General features: G+C 39.0%; 1 protein-coding gene across 4 annotated transcripts in view; it reads right to left on the reverse strand.

Moving 5' to 3' along the window:
* The window catches only part of hyd (E3 ubiquitin-protein ligase hyd), a 112200-nt gene that overhangs the window by 32258 nt on the left and 55253 nt on the right, over positions 1-24689 (reverse strand). For 3 of the 4 annotated variants that reach the window (XM_070091806.1, XM_070091807.1, XM_070091808.1), the window contains exons 22-28: positions 22957-23282; positions 20304-20539; positions 10988-11147; positions 9718-9908; positions 9160-9375; positions 3935-3976; positions 2268-2482 (exon numbers count right to left, since the gene is read on the reverse strand). In XM_070091806.1, the coding sequence (XP_069947907.1) occupies positions 2268-2482; positions 3935-3976; positions 9160-9375; positions 9718-9908; positions 10988-11147; positions 20304-20539; positions 22957-23282 (1386 nt within the window). The remainder of the gene's footprint in view (positions 1-2267; positions 2483-3934; positions 3977-9159; positions 9376-9717; positions 9909-10987; positions 11148-20303; positions 20540-22956; positions 23283-24689) is intronic. The other variant, XM_070091809.1, reaches the window with a different exon arrangement.

Raw genomic sequence — 24689 nt, forward strand, 5'->3', positions numbered from 1 at the left:
CCCATAAGAGATATTGTGAATTAGATTAGTCCATTTCAGACCCCCAAAAATACACCTACAAAAGCACTTACAAAAATACACATACATAATTGGTCGAGTTGGGAGCTGATCGTTATGCGGGGGTCCACTGTATCTTCCATACTCCTCCTCCCCAATTTGATATCCAGTTTTTCTTTATCTAAATCATTTGATACCCTCATCACCTTACTCTTTTCTATGTTCACTTTCAACTTTCTACCTTTACACACATTCCCAAACTCATCCACTAACCTTTGCAATTTTTCTTTAGAATCTCCCATAAGCACAGTATCATCAGCAAAAAGTAACTGTGTTAATTCCCATTCTGAATTTGATTCCCCATAATTTAATACCACCCCTCTCCCGAACACCCTAGCATTTACTTCTTTTACAACCCCATCTATAAATATATTAAACAACCATGGTGACATTACACATCCCTGTCTAAGACCTACTTTTACCGGGAAGTAGTCTCCCTCTCTTCTACACACCCTAACCTGAGCCTCACTATCCTCATAAAAGCTCTTAACAGCATTTAGTAACTTACCACCTATTCCATATACTTGCAACATCTGCCACATTGCTCCTCTATCCACTCTATCATATGCCTTTTCTAAATCCATAAATGCAATAAAAACTTCCCTACCTTTATCTAAATACTGTTCACATATATGTTTCAATGTAAACACTTGATCTACACATCCCCTACCCACTCTGAAACCTCCTTGCTCATCCGCAATCCTACATTCTGTCTTACCTCTAATTCTTTCAATTATAACCCTACCATACACTTTTCCTGGTATACTCAATAAACTTATTCCTCTATAATTTTTACCATCTCTTTTGTCCCCTTTCCCTTTATATAAAGGGACTATACATGCTCTCCGCCAATCCCTAGGTACCTTCCCCTCTTTCATACATTTATTAAACAAAAGTACCAACCACTCCAACACTATATCCCCCCCTGCTTTTAACATTTCTGTCATGATCCCATCAGTTCCAGCTGCTTTACCCCCTTTCATTCTACGTAATGCCTCACGTACCTCCCCCACACTTACATTCTGCTCTTCTTCACTCCTAAAAGATGGTATACCTCCCTGACCAGTGCATGAAATTACCACCTCCCTTTCTTCCTCAACATTTAAAAGTTCCTCAAAATATTCTCGCCATCTACCTAATACCTCCCTCTCCCCATCTACTAACTCCCCTACTCTGTTTTTAACTGACAAATCCATACTTTCCCTAGGCTTTCTTAACTTGTTTAACTCACTCCAAATTTTTTTCTTATTTTCATTAAAATTTCTTGACAGTGCCTCTCCCACTCTATCATCTGCTCTCCTTTTGCACTCTCTCACCACTCTCTTCACCTTTCTTTTACTGTCCATATACTCTGCTTTTCTTATAACACTTCTGCTTTGTAAAAACCTCTCATAAGCTAACTTTTTCTCTTTTATCACACCCTTTACTTCATCATTCTACCAATCACTCCTCTTTCCACCTGCCCCCACCCTCCTATAACCACAAACTTCTGCCTCACATTCTAATACTGCATTTTTAAAACTATTCCAACCCTCTTCAACCCCCCCCACTACTCATCTTTGCACTAGCCCACCTTTCTGCCAACAGTCGCTTATATCTCCCCCGAACTTCCTCCTCCCTTAGTTTATACACTTTCACCTCCCTCTTACTTGTTGTTGCCACCTTCCTCTTTTCCCATCTACCTCTTACCCTAACTGTAGCTACAACTAAATAATGATCCGATATATCAGTTGCCCCTCTATAAACATGCACATCTCAACAAACTTATCCCCCTATAATTTTTGCACTCTCTTTTGTCCCCTTTGCCTTTATACAAAGGAACTATGCATGCTCTCTGCCAATCCCTAGGTACCTTACCTTCTTCCATACATTTATTAAATAATTGCACCAACCACTCCAAAACACTACTACACTACTGTATCAATATTTAAAAATATACCAGAAATGTTATAAATGGTGAAAAGGTGACATTAAAACAATATCAAAGATGGTCAACACACTCGCTACCATTATAGTGTGCCTCACTTAGCAACGAATTCGTTTAACGACGTGGTCTCAGGAATGGAACTCTGTTGTTATATAAGGAGAGGCTGTACTGTATAATTTACTGGGTATTACTCCACTCCTGTATCCCCTAAACTGTGAAATGTAACAAGCTTAAATTACGATGACAATTTTCTCTTTTTTTACGAAAAGAGAATAAAACTTACTTCATGTGGTCATGTGTAGTGTCAATGGTAACATTAGCCGACACATCATGAGGAGCATGCAGACCCACTTCTGAACTGCGACTACCTCGTCCATCCAAGGGAACAACAAGAAGGTCAGCTCCACCACGTCCACCAAGAGAACCTGAGGGTGTACATGGTGCTGTGGACGTTGAAGCTGCCAGGCTTGACGATAATGTTGATGCTGTTGTGCCAACCTAGAATGTCAACACCTGACTTTAGAATAAAACACAGTCCGAAATAAATGAACAACATTATACAATAATTTTGGTCTTTAAGAACATAAATTGAATAAAATTGCAATAACCTGATTCAAAGATGAAAATGCTGGTCAAAGAACCACAATTTTCTATTAATACACAACTAAAAATATTGTATGTTTTGTGAAAAAGTTTTCCTATGCAAAACTAAAAACAGGTAGGGAAGAACGACATCATGAATCATTTACACAATAGAACTCCTTTCCAAAAGTACTGAAAACCATGGTCACCAGTGTAGCACTTGCAACTACTGCAATAACTGGTGATAACATCCATCTGCTTTAATGGAAAGTAAAAAAAAAAAAAAATGAAGGACATTGATACTACAAATTGTACATGTAATTAATGAAGGAAATCAAGAAGATAGGTTTTGAAAATAAAACTAGGATGGTTATTTAGATCTGAGTGAAAGTGGTGCTAACAAAGAAAACCAATAATGATTCAGAAGCATGACAAAAGTATCAATTTATTAATGACAGATGAATCACGTGAATGGTGTAATGGATAAAATATTAGCCAAGTACTGTAATTAGACCAAAAAAAAAAAAAAAAGTTAAACTGGATACATACCTTTCTTGCAAAGATGATAAGGAAGACAAAAATATTTCAAGATAACTAGAATATTTTTAACTCCTAAAGTAAATGATAATAGTTAATAAAAATTTTGAATATATATAACAAAGGGATGAATGCTATTAATAATAAAGTGAGGAGCACAATTGATTTATTATAACACAATAAAAGAAAAATTTAAGAAAGTTGCCAGCAAAGCCATGGTGATAGCAACAAAAAGAAGTTAGATTCAATGCAATTCTTTAACCAGAGGTTTGGTGAGTTGGGGGAGGAAGAAGGATGGGTAAGGATGGAATGTGAAGGAAAGGTAGGCGAGAGTTGAGGAGAGGGGGTAATAAAGGTAGTGGCCCAACCACTTTGGTGTATATTAATAAAGGTGTGTGTATGTGTGCATTGTTATGCATAATAATCAGATGACTATGTATACCACACCACCCATCAGACAAACACTTGTATACAAGATGCATAAGTGCAGGACAGTGAACTGGTGGTAGGTATAAAAGTTAGAACATTGTGGAATCACTTAAGACTAGAGTATGTGACGGTACATAAACGAAATATGGGAAGGACATTTTCTTCTATTTTCCCTGAAAGGATGGTTACAAGGGAAGATGCACAACAAAAAATTAGAACACTACTGATACTACCCAATATTCCAACAAAGTTTACACCCGGTACGAGATTAACAGACTCGTGATATTAAGAAGTGCCATTATACACTATACATAAGAGCTACAAATTTTATAAGGATATACATTAAAAGAAAAAAATCCATATTGAATGAGTTAGGATGATGTTTATTAATGAGTCACTTACACAGTGTACTGATGACAGGTGGTGGACTATCTTATAGGACATCTGGAAACAAAGGGAAATTGTGTCATTTGAATTTTGCTTTAACATTGAGTACTAAAATGACTTCTGAATAAGAAAAGGGAAGCTGCTGAGAATATAGCACAGAAAAAGATAATTGGATCATGAGGCTTACAGTGAACAATGTTGTCAGGGAAGGAAGGACTGAGATGCACCTCAATAATAGTGTGAGCCATGATGTGAGAATGAAACATTTTTGAAAGAAAAATAATTAATGAAAAAAAATTATATATGGGAAAATCAACCAAGTTTTAAAGGTATTAATAATTTTAAATTGTTATCACTTCAAAAATAATTACAATTTACATTAAACCTCATAATGATGTGATGAGTGCTTAACACAAGAATACTGAAAATAATAGGCTTGATAAATGCCTGTGTGAGAAATAATAATCTAATATTTACAAATTTTCAAATGTTACATTAGCATTTCATCAGCTTAAGTGATGCACAGGCAGTCTGCAAATATTTGGGTAAGGGAAACTGAGAATGTGTGATATGAAGACATTTTTAGTTTTCACCAAAACAGCCATCTCCCATCAAGGCAGGGTGACCCAAATAAGGGAACACATTTGCAAGTCTGTTAAAAGTGTGCAGACATCACAATTCAGATGACCCTCTGAACAATGAAATGTTTAAATGAATTGACACTTTTTTTTTTTAACACGCCAGCCATCTCCAAGGCAGGGTAACCCGAAAAAGAAAAAAACAAAAAATTTTTATCATTTTACATTTAATAATTTATACAGAAGGGGTTACTAGCCCCTCATTCCCAGGATTTTAGTCACTTGCAACATGCATGGCTTATGGAGGGAGGATTCTTCTCCACTTTTCCATGGAGACTGACACAAACTATGTAATCTAAAATCGTTACCACATTTCAAAATAATTTTTCATTAGGTTCTGGCCAAAATGGAAACTTTATTCTAGCTAACGCAAGTATCAAATGACTTGGGAAAAGGGTTGCAAGTCAGAACACTCGCTTTAAAGAGACACTGCATTTAAAAAGTTGGGGATTACAAAATCCTAAAGGAAGGAAGTGTAATACTGCAATAGAAGAAAACTGTCAAGTGGTCATTTTGGTTGCCAGGACAATCAGATATGTACAAGTTCATTCAGAAGTTGTGTACACACATGAAATGCTTCTGTAGAAGCATTTGAAGAAACAGATGTAATGCATGCACAACCATGTTCAGTACAGGGGATTCAAAAGTAATGTGAAAAATAAATTAAATTAGGAAAATAAAATTCTGGAATGAATTAAGAAAAATGTAAAATAGCTAAAACAACAACTGAAAAAATATTAGGGCTCTAGTTAATGTACAAGTACAAGCTGCAGAGATGAAGGTATTAAAAATTATCTGCAGGATATCAAAATGCAGCAAGTGCAAATTGGTGTTAAAGAGACAGTTTGTAAGAGAAAATTTTAGATATTTTGCAGAGCTCACAGCTGTGCTAGTAGTGATATGTCATACACACGAAAGGCAGAGTGAAGGGAAGATAAAGGGCAAGATGAAGGGAATCACTTAAGTGGCAGTGCATAGAACTCACTGGGGAAAGCAGATAAGCAACACATGTTTCTGAATCATTAAAATTAAGGATATTTTTATGAGGGTTGATACCCAATGAGGGCACTGATCTACAAGGATTATGGTGGCATGTAAATATAACCACCATCCCTGGGCTGTAAACCCACAAAAGTAAATCAAAATAGCATATCCTATGACTATGCTGCATGAAGTAATGAATTTTACAAAAATAATGACCAGAAAACATGACTATTTACTCTCTGAAAATGTACATGCTTTGATCCACAGGCATATGTGCACAAAGCCACTCAGATGAGATACTGACCAGAAATATTACATTAAAATTAAAATACAGGACGACCCCGCGTATTCAGCACCCTCTTCGGTGTTCCATATTTTCATTGGTTTTCAGTTGAGCTATTGTTTATTATGTTCAGTGCTTTTACCACTTTCCGCTATGTACTGCATATGTATTTCACTTTTTTATCTATTTTTTTATGCTTATCAGAATTAAGCACTTTATATACAATTTTGTAAACCCATTATCAGGCATTTTAGACACACCCAATAATTAAAAAAACACTTTTTCCATCCACCAGCAATTTTCACTCACTGCACAGGGTCGGAAACCTAACAGCCGTACAAACGGGGACCTCTCGTACTTAAATTACATTTACTGACCAGCAGTAATTCCTGAATATATAAATGTAATTCCCAAAACCACCACCAGATTCACTGAAAAAAAAAAAAGGTACATAACATAAACCCACACTACATAAAAGCTATAATAAAATTAAACAGCAGTGCTGAGTATGCTGTATCTTGCAGAGCAAAACACCTAAACTACATGCCAATACAATGCAATTCTGCATTACGTATTAACAATATTTTGGTACCAGGAGGGGAACACTTACAAAATTCACAGGCCCTGCTGTCCTTTCATTCCAGGAGGCTCAAAGCCACACTAACCCCAAGGATAAACTTTCTCCTCAAGAACAAGATGGTTCATGATTCACACCGCATCTTGGATGATTTTACAACCATGGGTTTGTCAGATAAGCCCATGGTATGCCCAGTGACGAATATTTGTATCAATAATTTGCAATAATAATTTTGTTCAGAATTAAGTCATGCATGAAATGCCGCTTTTGTCATATGGTGGGATATTTCCCTTCCACATTCACGTGTAACTATACCTATTTGAAAAAAACTCAGTGACTGATATGCTGACAGGTGGTGCACTGGTCTGGGAAATGGCATGTGCATTTGGTGCTAAAAGAATAGGGTTTGTGTATGAATAATTCACAATGTGACAGTGAAAAGAATGACAAAGATGTCATTGCAGTTAAATAAGGTAAAAAAAATTTACTAAATGAATGAATTTAGCATAAACAAAGGTGCCCTACTTAATGCCCTTATGGTGACGTAAAAACCTACACTGTACTATAAAACAGCATGAGCAAGGCAAAAACTGAACAGGTGTGCAGTCTCCTAGCATCCAAACCATTGTGTATCAAGCAATTCAGCTAAAAGTCAGAGAATGAGAATTTCTTGTCTCAGTGCTCTACACTTTATTCTCCTTCAAGTCTTCAATGGCCTCTGCCAGATTTTTTATATAATGGTTACATTTACATATTTGTTCTGGGGCTCATCACCCCACAGGCAGTCTCAGACTAGGCCTACATAAATTACAAAGGAAATACAGTATTATGACTACAACTATTAAGAATCACTCAATGAGAAGACCAGCAATCTTGCCAGTACAACACATTTAACAGCCTTTTTCTTTTTTTATCACAGTGGCTGTCTTCTACTGAGGTAAGGTGACCCGAAAAAGAAACACATTCACCAACATTCACTCTATCACTGTTTTGCCAGGGGCACATATACTATAATTCTGATGCCCATCCCAAAACTGCAAATATCTCCACCCCTCATTTACCTTTTTTTTTTTTTTTTTTTTTTTTTTTTAAACAATTCGGCCGGAACCCACCGAGGCAGGGTGACCAAAAAAAAAAAAAAGAAAGAAAATCCCCAAAAAGAAAATACTTTCATCATCATTCAACACTTTCACCTCACTCATAATCACTGTTTTTGCAGAGGTGCTCAGAACACAACATAGAAGCATATACAGTGCATAACGATTTCCGAATGCGATCAATTATGTAAGTGTATTTATGTAAGTGCGTTTGTACTCTGAAAGACTAATCTACTTCACAATATTTCAACAAAGTCAGTACTGGCACCTGAACATACTTCTGGAGTGAAAAAATATCGTTAACCGGGGGTCCACTGTACGTATAAAGATACACAACATATCCCTCCAAACTGCTAATATCATTTACCTATACCCATATAACTAGTTGGAAGTATATCCCTCCTGGATGTAAACCCCACACTGTAATCTTTACAGAGAAATAAACATTTGAATTTGAACATCCTACCTGTGGTAGGATTTCTGTGGTCCAAAAATACAAAATAATAGTTTTGAAGGACAGAAAACTGGAAATAATAGTTTTGAAGGACAAAAAACTGGCTTTATGTGAAGGGTTCAACAAACCATAGTGTCTGCCACCTCCCCTTGCCAGCTATGCTTCAACAAGCTCTACCTAATGTGGATGAAAGCCTGAAGTGTCTGATGTTGATGAAGGAGGGAGAGCTGTGACCCTGCACACAGGAGGTGTAAACAAAATGACATGCCAGGCTTTTCAAGTAATTTAAGTCTATTACTGGTGTCATAAAAGTTAAACAGACAGGCTACTATCTGCTCCCAAACCTGCACACCAAAATCACTGTATGAAAGCAAGAGACTTTACAGACAGTGCAAAGTACTTCCAATAAAAAGCAAAGGCACAATAAGTACACTAAGAGAGAGGTTAATAAATGTCAAAGGTCCTTGATTTTTCAACACGTTTCCTTTATGCATGAAGATTACTATGAAACCTTGGCTTTCTTCAAGGGAGAACTTGGTTAAGTTTTTCAAGTCAGTTCCTAACCATTCGTGCTGTTGTTTGAATGTTGGACTGAATGCAGCCAGCAGAATCAGCCTGGTTGATCAGGTCTTGATCCACAAAGAGGCCTGGTCTGGGATAGGGCCACGAGGGCATTAACCCCTGAAAACATCCTTTAGGTATCAAATAGCCTTTGCAGAAAGTAATTTCCATCCTTCAAAACATAATATTTTCCCACAGACTCCTCAACAAATCAGTTATATGTACTCTTTCCCTTATGTATTCTTTGATTTACCTCATAGTTCATATGCCCATCTGCTCACACATTCACTCTCATATTTCTAAATAAATTCACCTCTGTCATACTCCTTCCCTCCAATCTAACCACCATTCTTTCATTCCCAAGATATACTCTACATCACTTTCGTCTTAACATGCCCTCCCAAGTGTTTCCACCTTCCCGAAAATTATCTTTGAAGTCTCCCAAAAATATTGCCATCACCCTAACACTAAGTGCGTTAACTCCCTTTTATATCAGATTCATTATCTTTTAATCCCTCACCTTTCCCCTACATGCAATTCACTCACTTGACAACATGCCTATTCTCATACTAATAATAAAATGGCTCATGGCCCTTCTACATATTTTAATGCTTACTTAATCAGAATAAAACAAAATTACTCTCACCTCAGGTTTGAATGCATTTGAGACAGTTGATGAGCCAACTCTGACAATAACACTCTTGACACTGGATCTTGTAGGTGTGGTGTCTGTTGTGTAGGTAGCACCACTACTGCCATGATCGATTCCATCTGCCAAACTGCTGCCACTCCTTCGAGGTGAAACAATGATTGGTGCTCTTTCTTGAGATGTCTCTCCACTGTCCTCACTCGTGTCTTCATCCTGCTCGTTAAAGAGAGCTCAATACTCTTAAGTAACTACAGTTTAGAAAACATGCTTCACCCCAACCAATACACCACTATATACATCTAATATTACACCATTTTCAGACTATATATTAATTAACATTACCACAATGTATACAAATGTGAGAATTTATAAATCACTGGGAGTAAGACAAAACTTGCTAAAATGTACAGAACTGCCAAAATCAATAATTTATTAGAAGCACTAGGTATTAAGATAGAGAACATGAATCTGGTAATTATCATTGGATATAAACCATCATCAAGAACTACAGGGAAATTTACAGAACAGATAAGGGAGATAGATAAGTGACAATACCTTTAAATCCCTTAACTGTCCTGTTGCATACAGAGAAAGATCAGTTGGCTGGTGGTCTAGTGTGCGTGAACTTCCCAGCATGTGTGCATAAGACTGCTGAGGAGTGGGTGGGTATGGACCCACCATGTGCAGATTTTCTAAAACACCTAGCCGGGAGAGAGGAGAATCTAAAGGTGTTCTTGTACCATAACCTGCAAATAAGAATGGAACAAAGATATAATGAAAAGTCTGTAAGAAATTTAGGAGTGTGAAGGGGTGACATAGGTAGTTGGTGTTCGTGAGATAGGCGAGTGGGTGGTAAGGATGGGACTTATGTGACTGTATGAAAGTAGCAGTTGTTTCTTTCACATTGTAGATTGTGTTAATGAACTGAACAGTGTCTTCTGACTGCACAAGTTGTGATTTCATTCTTTTCACCAGAAAACATTTTGAACAGTCTGCACTGTGCTACAATGACTCATCAACCAAAAGGCACAATTTTAATCCAGTAGGTGATACCATCTGCTGATCAAAGTTAAAGGTCATAAAGCCAACATTTTTCAACTGATGGCATGTAGCCATACATGTATGTAGTTCCTTTAATCAGCTACTGAGAAAACCAGAAAGGGAAAGAAAGCTCATTCAAAATATAAAAGGTCCTGTATGATAATCCTCTGTACTAAGTTTCCAATTTGAAAATTATAAGTGTTTCTGATTTTTTTTTTTTTTTTTAACACGCCAGTTGCTTCCCACCAAGGCAGGGTGACCCAAAAAAGAAAGACACTTTCACCATCATTCACACATAGTCTGTCTTTGCAGCAGTACCTAGGTATGACAATTTAAATGTCACTCTAAACAGCCAATATCCCAAACCCCTCCTTTAAAGTGCAGGCACTGTACCTCCCACCTCCAGGACTCAAGTCCGGCTAACTGGTTTCCCTGAATCCCTTCACAAAATATTACCCTGCTTTCTTTCTTTCTAGAAAAAAGTATAAGAGTTAAAGAAATAATCTAAATTTCAAAACATGTTACAAAAAATTCAAAGTTTCTTAAATTATTACCAATTCAAATTTAATTTTACGAGTCTGACTAAACCAAATTATAAAGGTTCAGAATAAGAGATATTACTATATGTATAGCAGCCTACACATAACCAACAAATAAAAAAAATTTAGGTGCACTGATAGTTACAGATAGACAGATTGGAATGGTAAACCTGAAGTAATATACTACCTGCATCCAAAAGCTCCTTCCCTAGGGAAATTTAAGGGTGGATGCAATATGCACTTACCAGCATTATGAGTGTGTGCACGAGGAATTCCAAATAATTCTTCTCTACGTGCATTGGGCTGCAGGAGGTGAGGCTTGTCAGCAAGTGGTAATGACTCCTGCAAGCTGCTGGTAAAGACATCAGCACCTACTGACCCCAAGCATAATGTTGACTGTGATCTCTGTGAACCAAATTTCACAGCATTAGTATTCCTGCACTTTGTGAAAAATTCTTTTAAACACAAAACATTTTCCACCAGGGCAAAGTGACCCAAAGAATGAAAACACATTCACCATCACTCATACCATAGATGACTTTGCACAAAAGCACAGCTATTATTTTTTTTTATTATTATTATCACACTGGCCGATTCCCACCAAGGCAGGGTGGCCCGAAAAAGAAAAACTTTCACCATCATTCACTCCATCACTGTCTTGCCAGAAGGGTGCTTTACACTACAGTTTTTAAACTGCAACATTAACACCCCTCCTTCAGAGTGGAGGCACTGTACTTCCCATCTCCAGGACTCAAGTCCGGCCTGCCGGTTTCCCTGAACCCCTTCATAAATGTTACTTTGCTCACACTCCAACAGCACGTCAAGTATTAAAAACCATTTGTCTCCATTCACTCCTATCAAACACGCTCACGCATGCCTGCTGGAAGTCCAAGCCCCTCGCACACAAAACCTCCTTTACCCCCTCCCTCCAACCTTTCCTAGGCCGACCCCTACCCCGCCTTCCTTCCACTACAGACTGATACACTCTTGAAGTTATTCTGTTTCGCTCCATTCTCTCCACATGTCCGAACCACCTCAACAACCCTTCCTCAGCCCTCTGGACAACAGTTTTGGTAATCCCGCACCTCCTCCTAACTTCCAAACTACGAATTCTCTGCATTATATTCACACCACACATTGCTCTCAGACATGACATCTCCACTGCCTCCAGCCTTCTCCTCGCTGCAACATTCATCACCCATGCTTCACACCCATATAAGAGCGTTGGTAAAACTATACTCTCATACATTCCCCTCTTTGCCTCCATGGACAAAGTTCTTTGTCTCCACAGACTCCTAAGTGCACCACTCACCCTTTTCCCCTCATCAATTCTATGATTCACCTCATCTTTCATAGACCCATCCGCTGACACGTCCACTCCCAAATATCTGAATACATTCACCTCCTCCATACTCTCTCCCTCCAATCTGATATCCAATCTTTCATCACCTAATCTTTTTGTTATCCTCATAACCTTACTCTTTCCTGTATTCACTTTCAATTTTCTTCTTTTGCACACCCTACCAAATTCATCCACCAATCTCTGCAACTTCTCTTCAGAATCTCCCAAGAGCACAGTGTCATCAGCAAAGAGCAACTGTGACAACTCCCACTTTATGTGTGATTCTTTATCTTTTAACTCCACGCCTCTTGCCAAGACCCTCGCATTTACTTCTCTTACAACCCCCATCTATAAATATATTAAACAACCACGGTGACATCACACATCCTTGTCTAAGGCCTACTTTTACTGGGAAATAATTTCCCTCTTTCCTACATACTCTAACTTGAGCCTCACTATCCTCGTAAAAACTCTTCACTGCTTTCAGTAACCTACCTCCTACACCATACACCTGCAACATCTGCCACATTGCCCCCCTATCCACCCTGTCATACGCCTTTTCCAAATCCATAAATGCCACAAAGACCTCTTTAGCCTTATCTAAATACTGTTCACTTATATGTTTCACTGTAAACACCTGGTCCACACACCCCCTACCTTTCCTAAAGCCTCCTTGTTCATCTGCTATCCTATTCTCCGTCTTACTCTTAATTCTTTCAATAATAACTCTACCATACACTTTGCCAGGTATACTCAACAGACTTATCCCCCTATAATTTTTGCACTCTCTTTTATCCCCTTTGCCTTTATACAAAGGAACTATGCATGCTCTCTGCCAATCCCTAGGTACCTTACCCTCTTCCATACATTTATTAAATAATTGCACCAACCACTCCAAAACTATATCTCCACCTGCTTTTAACATTTCTATCTTTATCCCATCAATCCCGGCTGCCTTACCCCCTTTCATTTTACCTACTGCCTCACGAACTTCCCCCACACTCACAACTGGCTCTTCCTCACTCCTACAAGATGTTGTTCCTCCTTGCCCTATACACGAAATCACAGCTTCCCTATCTTCATCAACATTTAACAATTCCTCAAAATATTCCCTCCATCTTCCCAATACCTCTAACTCTCCATTTAATAACTCTCCTCTCCTATTTTTAACTGACAAATCCATTTGTTCTCTAGGCTTTCTTAACTTGTTAATCTCACTCCAAAACTTTTTCTTATTTTCAACAAATTTGTTGATAACATCTCACCCACTCTCTCATTTGCTCTCTTTTTACATTGCTTCACCACTCTCTTAACCTCTCTCTTTTTCTCCATATACTCTTCCCTCCTTGCATCACTTCTACTTTGTAAAAACTTCTCATATGCTAACTTTTTCTCCCTTACTACTCTCTTCACAGCTATTACAATTCTAATAATTCTTCGAACTGCAGTATTCCCACCCATCATCTAGAAGGCACGCATTGTATAGAAAATCTTTCTTTCAACAAACCGGCCGTATCCCACCGAGGCAGGGTGGCCAAAAAAGAAAAACAAAAGTTTCTCTTTTCAAATTTAGTAATTTATACAGAAGGGGTTACTAGCCCCTTCCTCCTGGCATTTTAGGTGCTTCTTACAACACGCATGGCTTACGGAGGAAGAATTGTGTTCCACTTCCCCATGGAGATAAGAGGAAATTAAACAAGAACAAGAACTAGAAAGAAAATAGCAGAAAACCCAGAGGGGTGTGTGTATATATATGCTTGTACATGTGAGAGTAATGGTGGTTGGTGATTTCAATGCTAAAGTGGGTAAAAATGTTATGGAGGGAGTAGTGGGTAAATTTGGGGTGCCAGGGGTAAATGTAAATTGGGAGCCTTTAATTGAGCTATGTGTAGAACGAAATTTGGTAATAAGTAATACATATTTTATGAAAAATAGGATAAATAAATATACAAGGTATGATGTAGCACGTAATGAAAGTAGTTTGTTAGATTATGTATTGGTGGATAAAAGGTTGATGGGTAGGCTCCAGGATGTACATGTTTATAGAGGGGCAACTGATATATCGGATCATTATTTAGTTGTAGCTACAGTTAGAGTAAGAGGTAGATGGGAAAAGAGGAAGGTGGCAACAACAAGTAAGAGGGAGGTGAAAGTGTATAAACTAAGGGAGGAGGAAATTCGGGGGAGATATAAGCAACTGTTGGCAGAAAGGTGGGCTAGTGCAAAGATGAGTAGTGGGGGGGTTGAAGAGGGTTGGAATAGTTTTAAAAATGCAGTATTAGAATGTGGGGCAGAAGTTTGTGGTTATAGGAGGGTGGGGGCAGGTGGAAAGAGGAGTGATTGGTGGAATGATGAAGTAAAGGGTGTGATAAAAGAGAAAAAGTTAGCTTATGAGAGGTTTTTACAAAGCAGAAGTGTTATAAGAAAAGCAGAGTATATGGACAGTAAAAGAAAGGTGAAGAGAGTGGTGAGAGAGTGCAAAAGGAGAGCAGATGATAGAGTGGGAGAGGCACTGTCAAGAAATTTTAATGAAAATAAGAAAAAATTTTGGAGTGAGTTAAACAAGTTGAGAAAGCCTAGGGAAAGTATGGATTTGTCAGTTAAAAACAGAGTAGGGGAGTTAATAGATGGGGAGAGGGAGGTATTAGGTAGATGGCGAGAATATTTTGAGGAACTTTTAAATGTTGAGGAAGGGAGGCGGCAATTTCATGCACTGGCCAGGGAGGTATACCATCTTTTAGGAGTGAAGAAGAGCAGAATGTAAGTGTGGTGGAGGTACGCGAGGCATTACGTAGAATGAAAGGGGGTAAAGCAGCTGGAACTAATGGGATCATGACAGAAATGTTAAAAGCAGGGGGGGATATAGTGTTGGAGTGGTTGGTACTTTTGTTTAATAAATGTATGAAAGAGGGGAAGGTACCTAGGGATTGGCAGAGAGTATGTATAATCCCTTTATATAAAGGGAAAGGGGACAAAAGAGATTGTAAAAATTATAGAGGAACAAGTTTACTGAGTATACCAGGAAAAGTATACGGTAGGGTTATAAGTGAAAGAATTAGAGGTAAGACAGAATGTAGGATTGTGGATGAGCAGGGAGGCTTCAGAGTGGGTAGAGGATGTGTAGATCAAGTGTTTACATTGAAGCATATATGTGAACAGTATTTAGATAAAGGTAGGGAAGTTTTTATTGCATTTATGGATTTAGAAAATGCATATGATAGAGTGGATAGAGGAGCAATGTGGCAGATGTTGCAAGTATATGGAATAGGTGGTAAGTTACTAAATGCTGTTAAGAGTTTTTATGAGGATAGCGAGGCTCAGGTTAGGGTGTGTAGAAGAGAGGGAGAATACTTCCCGTTAAAAGTAGGTCTTAGACAGGGATGTGTAATGTCACCATGGTTGTTTAATAAATTTATAGATGGGGTTGTAAAAGAAGTAAATGCTAGGGTGTTCGGGAGAGGGGTGGGATTAAATTATGGGGAATCAAATTCAAAATGGGAATTGACACAGTTACTTTTTGCTGATGATACTGTGCTTATGGGAGATTCTAAAGAAAAATTGCAAAGGTTAGTGGATGAGTTTGGGAATATGTGTAAAGGTAGAAAGTTGAAAGTGAACATAGAAAAGAGTAAGGTGATGAGGGTATCAAATGATTTAGATAAAGAAAAATTGGATATCAAATTGGGGAGGAGGAGTATGGAAGAAGTGAATGTTTTCAGATACTTGGGAGTTGACGTATCGGCGGATGGATTTATGAAGGATGAGGTTAATCATAGAATTGATGAGGGAAAAAAGGCGAGTGGTGCGTTGAGGTATATGTGGAGTCAAAAAACGTTATCTATGGACACATGTGCGACGTCTGGCTGTCTTTGTTGTGGACGTTTCGCCATCCAGTGGCTGGCTGGAAGGCGAAACATCTGCGATAAGGATGCCCGGGTGTTGCGCGTGTCTTAATTTCATCTTGTCGGTATTATATACTATTCTTGTACTACTACTACTACAGCCACATCCTCCTGCCTATATATAGCTGTCCTGCTCCACTTCTGGTTAGTGTGACTTTGTCAATGGTCCAAGTCGGACCGAAACGTCGTCGTAAGCTTCTCTCTTTTATGTGTGGGTTATTTGTGTATCATTCCAGTCACGGTATTGTGCCTTTTTTTTGTTATTTACTCTTACATGAATGTGAAGCTTGGGTTGTAAATGCAGCAGCGAGGAGACGGTTGGAGGCAGTGGAGATGTCCTGTCTAAGGGCAATGTGTGGTGTAAATATTATGCAGAAAATTCGAAGTGTGGAAATTAGGAGAAGGTGTGGAGTTAATAAAAGCATTAGTCAGAGGGCAGAAGAGGGGTTGTTGAGGTGGTTTGGTCATTTAGAGAGAATGGATCAAAGTAGAATGACATGGAAAGCATATAAATCTATAGGGGAAGGAAGGAGGGGTAGGGGTCATCCTCGAAAGGGTTGGAGAGAGGGGGTAAAGGAGGTTTTGTGGGCGAGGGGCTTGGACTTCCAGCAAGCGTGCGTGAGCGTGTTAGATAGGAGTGAATGGAGATGAATGGTACTTGGGACCTGACGATCTGTTGGAGTGTGAGCAGGGTAATATTTAGTGAAGGGATTCAGGGAAACCGGTTATTTTCATATAGTCAGACTTGAGTCCTGGAAATGGGAAGTACAATGCCTGCACTTTAAAGGAGGGGTTTGGCATATTGGCAGTTTGGAGGGATATGTTGTGTATCTTTATACGTATATGCTTCTAAACTGTTGTATTCTGAGCACCTCTGCAAAAACAGTGATAATGTGTGAGAGTGGTGAAAGTGTTGAATGATGATGAAAGTATTTTCTTTTTGGGTATTTTCTTTCTTTTTTGGGTCACCCTGCCTCGGTGGGAGACGGCCGACTTGTTGAAAAAAAAAAAAAAATGTATGTGTAGTGTGACCTAAGTGTAAGTAGAAATAGCAAGACGTACAGTGGAACCTCAAAAATCGAACTTACTTCGGTCCAGAAGGCTGTTTGTGTGCTGCTACTGAACGAATTTATGCCCATCAGGAATAATGTAAATTAGATTAGTCCATTTCAGACCCTCAAAAATACACTTATAAAAGCACTTACAAAAATATACTTACATAACTGCTTGAGTTCGGAGCAGTTCGATTTTTGAGGTTCCACTGTACCTGAAATCTTGCATGTTTCTTCTTTCTTTCAACAAACCGGCCGTATCCCACCAAGGCAGGATGGCCCAAAAAGAAAAACAAAAGTTTCTCTTTTCAAATTTAGTAATTTATACAGGAGAAAGGGTTACTAGCCCCTTGCTCCCGGCATTTTAGTCGCTTCTTACAACACGCATGGCTTACGGAGGAAGAATTCTGTTCCACTTCCCCATGGAGATAAGAGGAAATTAAACAAGAACAAGAACTAGAAAGAAAATAGCAGAAAACCCAGAGGGGTGTGTATATATATATGCTTGTACATGTATGTGTAGTGTGACCTAAGTGTAAGTAGAAGTAGCAAGACGTACCTGAAATCTTGCATGTTTATGAGACAGAAAAAAGACACCAGCAATCCTATTATTATTATTATCATTAACACACTGGCCGATTCCCACCAAGGCGGGGTGGCCTGAAAAAGAAAAACTTTCACCATCATTCACTCCATCACTGTCTTGCCAGAAGGGTGCTTTACACTACAGTTTTTAAACTGCAACATTAACACCCCTCCTTCAGAGTGCAGGCACTGTACTTCCCATCTCCAGGAATCAAATCCGGCCTGCCGGTTTCCCTGAATCCCTTCATAAATGTTATTTTGCTCACACTCCAACAGCACGTCAAGTATTAAAAACCATTTGTCTCCATTCACTCCTATCAAATACGCTCATGCATGCCTGCTGGAAGTCCAAGCCCCTCGCACACAAAACCTCCTTTACCCCCTCCCTCCAACCTTTCCTAGGCCGACCCCTACCCCACCTTCCTTCCACTACAGACTGATACACTCTTGAAGTCATTATGTTTCACTCCATTCTCTCTACATGTCCAAACCACCTCAACAACCCTTCCTCAGCCCTCTGGACAACAGTTTTGGTAATCCCGCACCTCCTCCTAACTTCCAAACTACGAATTCTCTGCATTATATTCACACCACACATTGCCCTCAGACATGACATCTCCACTGCCTCCAGCCTTCTCCTCGCTGCAACATTCATCACTCATGCTTCACACCCATATAAGAGCGTTGGTAAAACTATACTCTCATACATTCCCCTCTTTGCCTCCAAGGACAAAGTTCTTTGTCTCCACAGACTCCTAAGTGCACCGCTCACCCTTTTCCCCTCATCAATTCTATGATTCACTCATCTTTCATAGACCCATCCGCTGACACGTCCACTCCCAAATATCTGAATACATTCACCTCCTCCATACTCTCTCCATCCAATCTGATATCCAATCTTTCATCGCCTAATCTTTTTGTTATCCTCATAACCTTACTCTTTCCTGTATTCACTTTTAATTTTCTTCTTTTGCATACCCTACCAAATTCATCCACCAACCTCTGCAACTTCTCTTCAGAATCTCCTAAGAGCACAGTGTCATCAGCAAAAAGCAACTGTGACAACTCCCACTCTGTGTGTGATTCTTTATCTTTTAACTCCACGCCTCTTGCCATGACCCTCGCATTTACTTCTCTTACAACCCCATCTATAAATATATTAAACAACCACGGTGACATCACACATCCTTGTCTAAGGCCTACTTTTACTAGGAAATAATCTCCCTCTTTCCTACATACTCTAACTTGAGCCTCACTATCCTCGTAAAAACTCTTCACTGCTTTCAGTAATTTACCTCCTACACCATACACCTGCAACATCTGCCACATTGCCCCCCTATCCACCCTGTCGTACGCCTTTTCCAAATCCGTAAATGCCACAAAAACCTCTTTAGCCGTATCTAAATACTGTTCAATTATGTTTCACTGTAAACACCTGGTCCACACACCCCCTTCCTTTCCTAAAGCCTCCTTGTTCATCTGCTATCCTATTCTCTGTCTTACTCTTAATTCTTTCAATAATAACTCTACCATACACTTTACCAGGTATACTCAACAGACTTATCCCCCTATAATTTTTGCACTCTCTTTTGTTCCCTTTGCCTTTATACAAAGAAACTATGCATGCTCTCTGCCAATCCCTAGGTACCTTACCCTCTTCCATACATTTATTAAATAATTGCACCAACCACTACAAAACTATATCCCCCACCTGCTTTTAACATTTCTATCTTTATCCCATCAATCCCGGCTGCTTTACCCCCTTTCATTTTACCTACTGCCTCACGAACTTCCCCCCACACTCACAACTGGCTCTTCCTCACTCCTTCAAGATGTTATTCCTCCTTGCCCTATACACAAAATCACAGCTTCCCTATCTTCATCAACATTTAACAATTCCTCAAAATATTCCTTCCATCTTCCCAATACCTCTAACTCTCCATTTAATAACTCTCCTCTCCTATTTTTAACTGACAAATCCATTTGTTCTCTAGGCTTCCTTAACTTGTTAATCTCACTCCAAAACTTTTTCTTATTTTCAACAAAATTTGTTGATAACATCTCACCCATTCTCTCATTTGCTCTCTTTTTACATTGCTTCACCACTCTCTTAACCTCTCTCTTTTTCTCCATATACTCTTCCCTCCTTGCATCACTTCTATATTGTAAAAACTTCTCATATGCTAACTTTTTCTCCCTTACTACTCTCTTTACATCATCATTCCACCAATTGCTCCTCTTCCCTCCCGCACCCACTTTCCTGTAACCACAAACTTCTGCTGAACACTCTAACATTACATTTTTAAACCTACCCCATACCTCTTCGACCCCATTGCCTATGCTCTCATTAGCCCATCTATCCTCCAATAGCTGTTTATATCTTACCCTAATTGCCTCCAGCAATCCTACCATCATGTAAAACAATTACAGGCTTTCGTTTTACAATCACTTGGCAGGATGGTAGTACCTCCCTGGGTAGTTGCTGTCTACCAAACTACTACCTAGGTGTATAGAAAATAAGTTTACTAATAGTAGTCAATAACATAAGTGCATGAAACTTTCAAAATATTATAAACACAACAGTGTGCTAGCTATTTGAATAATAGCCCCCCAAAAAAGTACAAAACTGCAGATTCACAAATTATCAATATGGACAGGATATCCATTCACAACATATCACCTGGAAAAATGTGTGCTTTCTGCCACGTGAGTTTGACAGGTTAGAATCTTCATCTACAGATTCACTGTCACCAGCTGAGGGAGTAATAGAAGGCAGGTCATCCAGATCATCCTCATTCTCATTCTCATCTCGTTCCCATGAAAACCCTGTGCACTCTGCCCCTCCAGAGTCTATGTGAGCATTACTGTCACTCTCACAACACCGTAGGTAGCTGATGAGAGCATCAAACACATAAGCTGCAAAAAAAATTTATAATAATAAAGTCAAAGAAAGATACAAATATGAAACAATATAGGAAAACTTAATAAAAGGATCTGAAGACATGCAATGCATCTATGTAGATACAAATACCATATAGCACAACTTAAAGTACTCTCACCCATCTTTAGCACATGATCTCAATACTAGAACAACTATATTCACAAAAGTTCACACATCAACAGAGAAAATGACAGATGCCAAAAGTTGATGCAAAAAACACAATGCAGTGGAGTCCTTTATTTGTAAAATATTTCACCCAACACTGGCCTTTATTTGATGTACCTGATAAAGCACAATGATAGGCAAAAAGTTGTACAAATAAAGAACTACATTGTATTTGTGTTTTTTTACCAACTAGCACACTGCCAGTTTTTAACTATAATAATTACTCAAGACATCCCCTCAAACATGATGAATAAAATTTTATGATAATCCTTTACAATTTTTTTTAGTAAGGTTAAAATTATATGCCAAGAAACTGTATCTGACTGATAAAGCCTGATTTTTTTTTTTTCAACAAGTCGGCCGTCTCCCACCGAGGCAGGGTGACCCAAAGAGAAAGAAAATCCCCAAAAAGAAAATACTTTCATCATCATTCAACACTTTCACCTCACTCACACATAATCACTGTTTTTGCAGAGGTGCCCAGAATACAACAGTTTAGAAATATATACGTTGAAGATTGAGACACTTATGCAACATATGGGTATCTTTATTCAGGAAACGTTTCGCCACACTGGCTTCATCAGTCCAATACAAAGTAGAAGGGCGTAAGGAGAGGAGGAGTTTGAGGTAATCAGTCTACCGCCCTACGCTGTACACTCTACAAGATTGATGGACTGAACACATAGACTCCAGGCTGAGGGACTGATTACCTCAAACTCCTCCTCTCCTTATGCTTTTCTACTTTGTATTGGACTGATGAAGCCACTGTGTGGTGAAACGTTTCCTGAATAAAGATTCCCTTATGTTGCATAAGTGTCTCAATCTTCAACCTGTCGGTTTTTCAAACCATTCATCACAACTGTCAGACACTGCAGCATCATGGGATCTTGTTACAAAGAATTCTTCAACACTTGTCCAACCTTTGGACGAAGACCTACTTCGACTAGTAGATGATACCACTATGACCCCACCTCCTCCTCCTACTTCGCCTCACCTCACTACAGTATATAAGCCACGTCTAAGGCCCTATGCTGTACATACTACAAGATTGATGGACTGAACACATCGACTCCAGGCTGAGGGACTGATTACCTCAAACTCCTCCTCTCCTTACGCCTTTCTACTTTGTATTGGACTGATGAAGCCAATGTGTGGCGAAACATTTCCTGAATAAAGATTCCCATATGTTGCATAAGTGTCTCAATCTTCAACTTGTCGGTTTTTCAAACCATTCATCACACACAGAAGTATATACGTATAAAAATACACAATATATCTCTCCAAACTGCCAATATCCCAAACTCCTCCTTTAGAGTGCAGGCATTGTACTTCCCATTTCCAGGACCCAAGTCCGGTTATATAAAATAACCGGTTTCCCTGAATCCCTTCACTAAATATTACCCTGCTCACACTCCAACAGATCGTCAAGTCCCAAATACCATTTGTCTCCATTCACTCCTATCTAACATGCTCACGCATGCTTGCTGGAAGTCCAAACCCTTCGCCCACAAGACCTCCTTTACCCCCTCCCTCCCAACCTTTTCGAGGACGACCCCTACCCCGACTTCCTTCCCCTACAGATTTATATGCTCTCCATGTCATTCTACTTTGATCCATTCTCTCTAAATGACCAAACCACCTCAACAAACCCTCTTCAGCCCTCTGACTAATACTTTTATTAACTCCACACCTTCTCCTAATTTCCACACTCCGAATTTTCTGCATAATATTTACACCACATATTGCTCTTAGACAGGACATCTCCAACGCCTCCAACCGCCTCCTTGCTGCAACATTTACAACCCAAGCTTCACACCCATATAAGAGTGTTGGTACTACTATAATTTCATACATTCCCTTCTTTACCTCCATAGATAACACTTTTTCCCTCCACATATACCTAAATGCACCACTCACCTTTTTTCCTTCATCAATTCTATGATTAACCTCATCCTTCATAAATCCATCCTCTGACACGTAAACTCCCAAATATCTGAAAACATTCACTTCTTCCATACTCTTCCTCCCCAATTTGATATTCAATTTTTCTTTATCTAAATCATTTGATACTCTCATCACCTTACTCTTTTCTATGTTCACTTTCAACATTTTGGAACAAAGATACCTAACCGTTGCATGCATCTTACTATCTACTTTTCAATACTGTATACCATTATTATATTCACAAACTATCATGAATCTTAGCAATTAAACCTCAATCTCTCACCTATATGTTTTAGTGACCCAACATCAATGTCAGGCAATGTATCACAATGTTCATTCTTGTGGGCCCGCAGTAGTGACACAACATAGGAGAGGGTGTCTCTTCTGGCATTTTGTGGATCAGCTGTGGTAGTGGTAGTACGGGCTCCACGTCTTGCACTTTGATACCTAGACATAGGTCCTGTCAGAGGGTCCCGGATGAATGGCAGTCCAGTGCGTCCAGCACTTCTTTCTCGAGGTCGAGAAGCAGGGATCCCTGTAGGCGTTGTAGCAGAACTAGCACTTACACCACCACTTCCTTCAATGAGCTGATTTAATTCACGCCCAAACCTGAAAATAACACACTAATCAATACACTAATTTTCAAAAGAAGTACAATAACAAGAATTCAGTTTAAAATTTTGATTAATTTTATCCCATAATTTAGAGTGTACAAAACTTTCATGGCACACACAAGTACGATAAGGCACCTAAATTACTGGGAATAGTTGACATTCCTTGATTTGTATTCCCTAGAACACAGGCATAAGAGATACATGATAATATACACTTGGAAAATCCTAGAGGGATTAGTATCAAACTTACAAACAAAAATCTCTCCCTGTGAAAGCAAGAGACTCGGCAGGAGATGCAACATTCCCCCAATGAAAAGCAGGGGTGCCACGAGTACACTGAGAGATAACACAATTAAGTGTCAGGGGCCCAAGACTGTTCAACTGCCTCCCAGTATACATAAGGGGGATAACCAATAGACCCCTGACTGTCTTCAAAACGACACCAGACAGGCACCTAAATTCAGTAGCTGACCAACCGGGCTGTGGTTCGTACGTCAGTTTGCGTGCGGCCAGCAGTAAAAGCCTGGTTGATCAGACCCTGAGCCACCATAAGGCCTGGTCTCAGGCTGAGCCGCAGGGGCACTGACCCCCGAAACCCTCTCCCAGTATACTCCAGGCCGTTTCCCACTGAGGCTGGGATCTACAACCAATTGTTCAGTTCTATATTTTACACTTACTGTTGTTTACTTTATATACAATCAATATTACTCATGCTAAGTGGGAGCAATTGCTCTGAAAGATGATGGCAACACAAAGTTGCATCCATAAAAAATGCCTAGAACACGTAAGCAAATGAAAACACAAAATTTACATTTTATTTATTTGGGAAGAGTACAATAGTTCACGTTGTATTTAGAGGCACATAGTATGCAAAGCATTTCAAGCAAAAATAAAAGCTACATCATGATATATTGTATTATTAACATTATATTAATACATTACTGTAGTAACAACACTGATTATCAAGTACAGAATTTCGAACATAATTAAAATGAAACCTAATACAAAGCTTACAGTAGCATTACATTGTAAATAACTAAAAAATCTTTCAATTTAACACTTTCAGGGTTTTCAACGTACTAGTACGGCATACACACCAGGGTTATTGACGTACTAGTATGCCTAAATTCTAGTGCTTTCAAATCTAGCGAGAGAAAGCTGGTAGGCCTACATATGAAAGAATGGGGCTATGTGGTCAGTGTGCGCAGTATAAAAAAAATCATGCAGCACACTGTGCATAATGAGAAAAAAAAACCTTTGACAGTGTTTTTGGATTAAAACAGCGACTTTGCACTGTATTTTCATATGGTATTTATGGTTGTATTTTAGTTTCCTGGTCTCATTTTATAGAATGGAAGACATATTACAGAAATTGAGATGATTTTGACTGGTTTCACAATGA

The sequence above is a fragment of the Cherax quadricarinatus genome, chromosome 37 (genome assembly GCF_038502225.1).
Source record: "Cherax quadricarinatus isolate ZL_2023a chromosome 37, ASM3850222v1, whole genome shotgun sequence".
NCBI classification, from domain to species: domain Eukaryota; kingdom Metazoa; phylum Arthropoda; class Malacostraca; order Decapoda; family Parastacidae; genus Cherax; species Cherax quadricarinatus.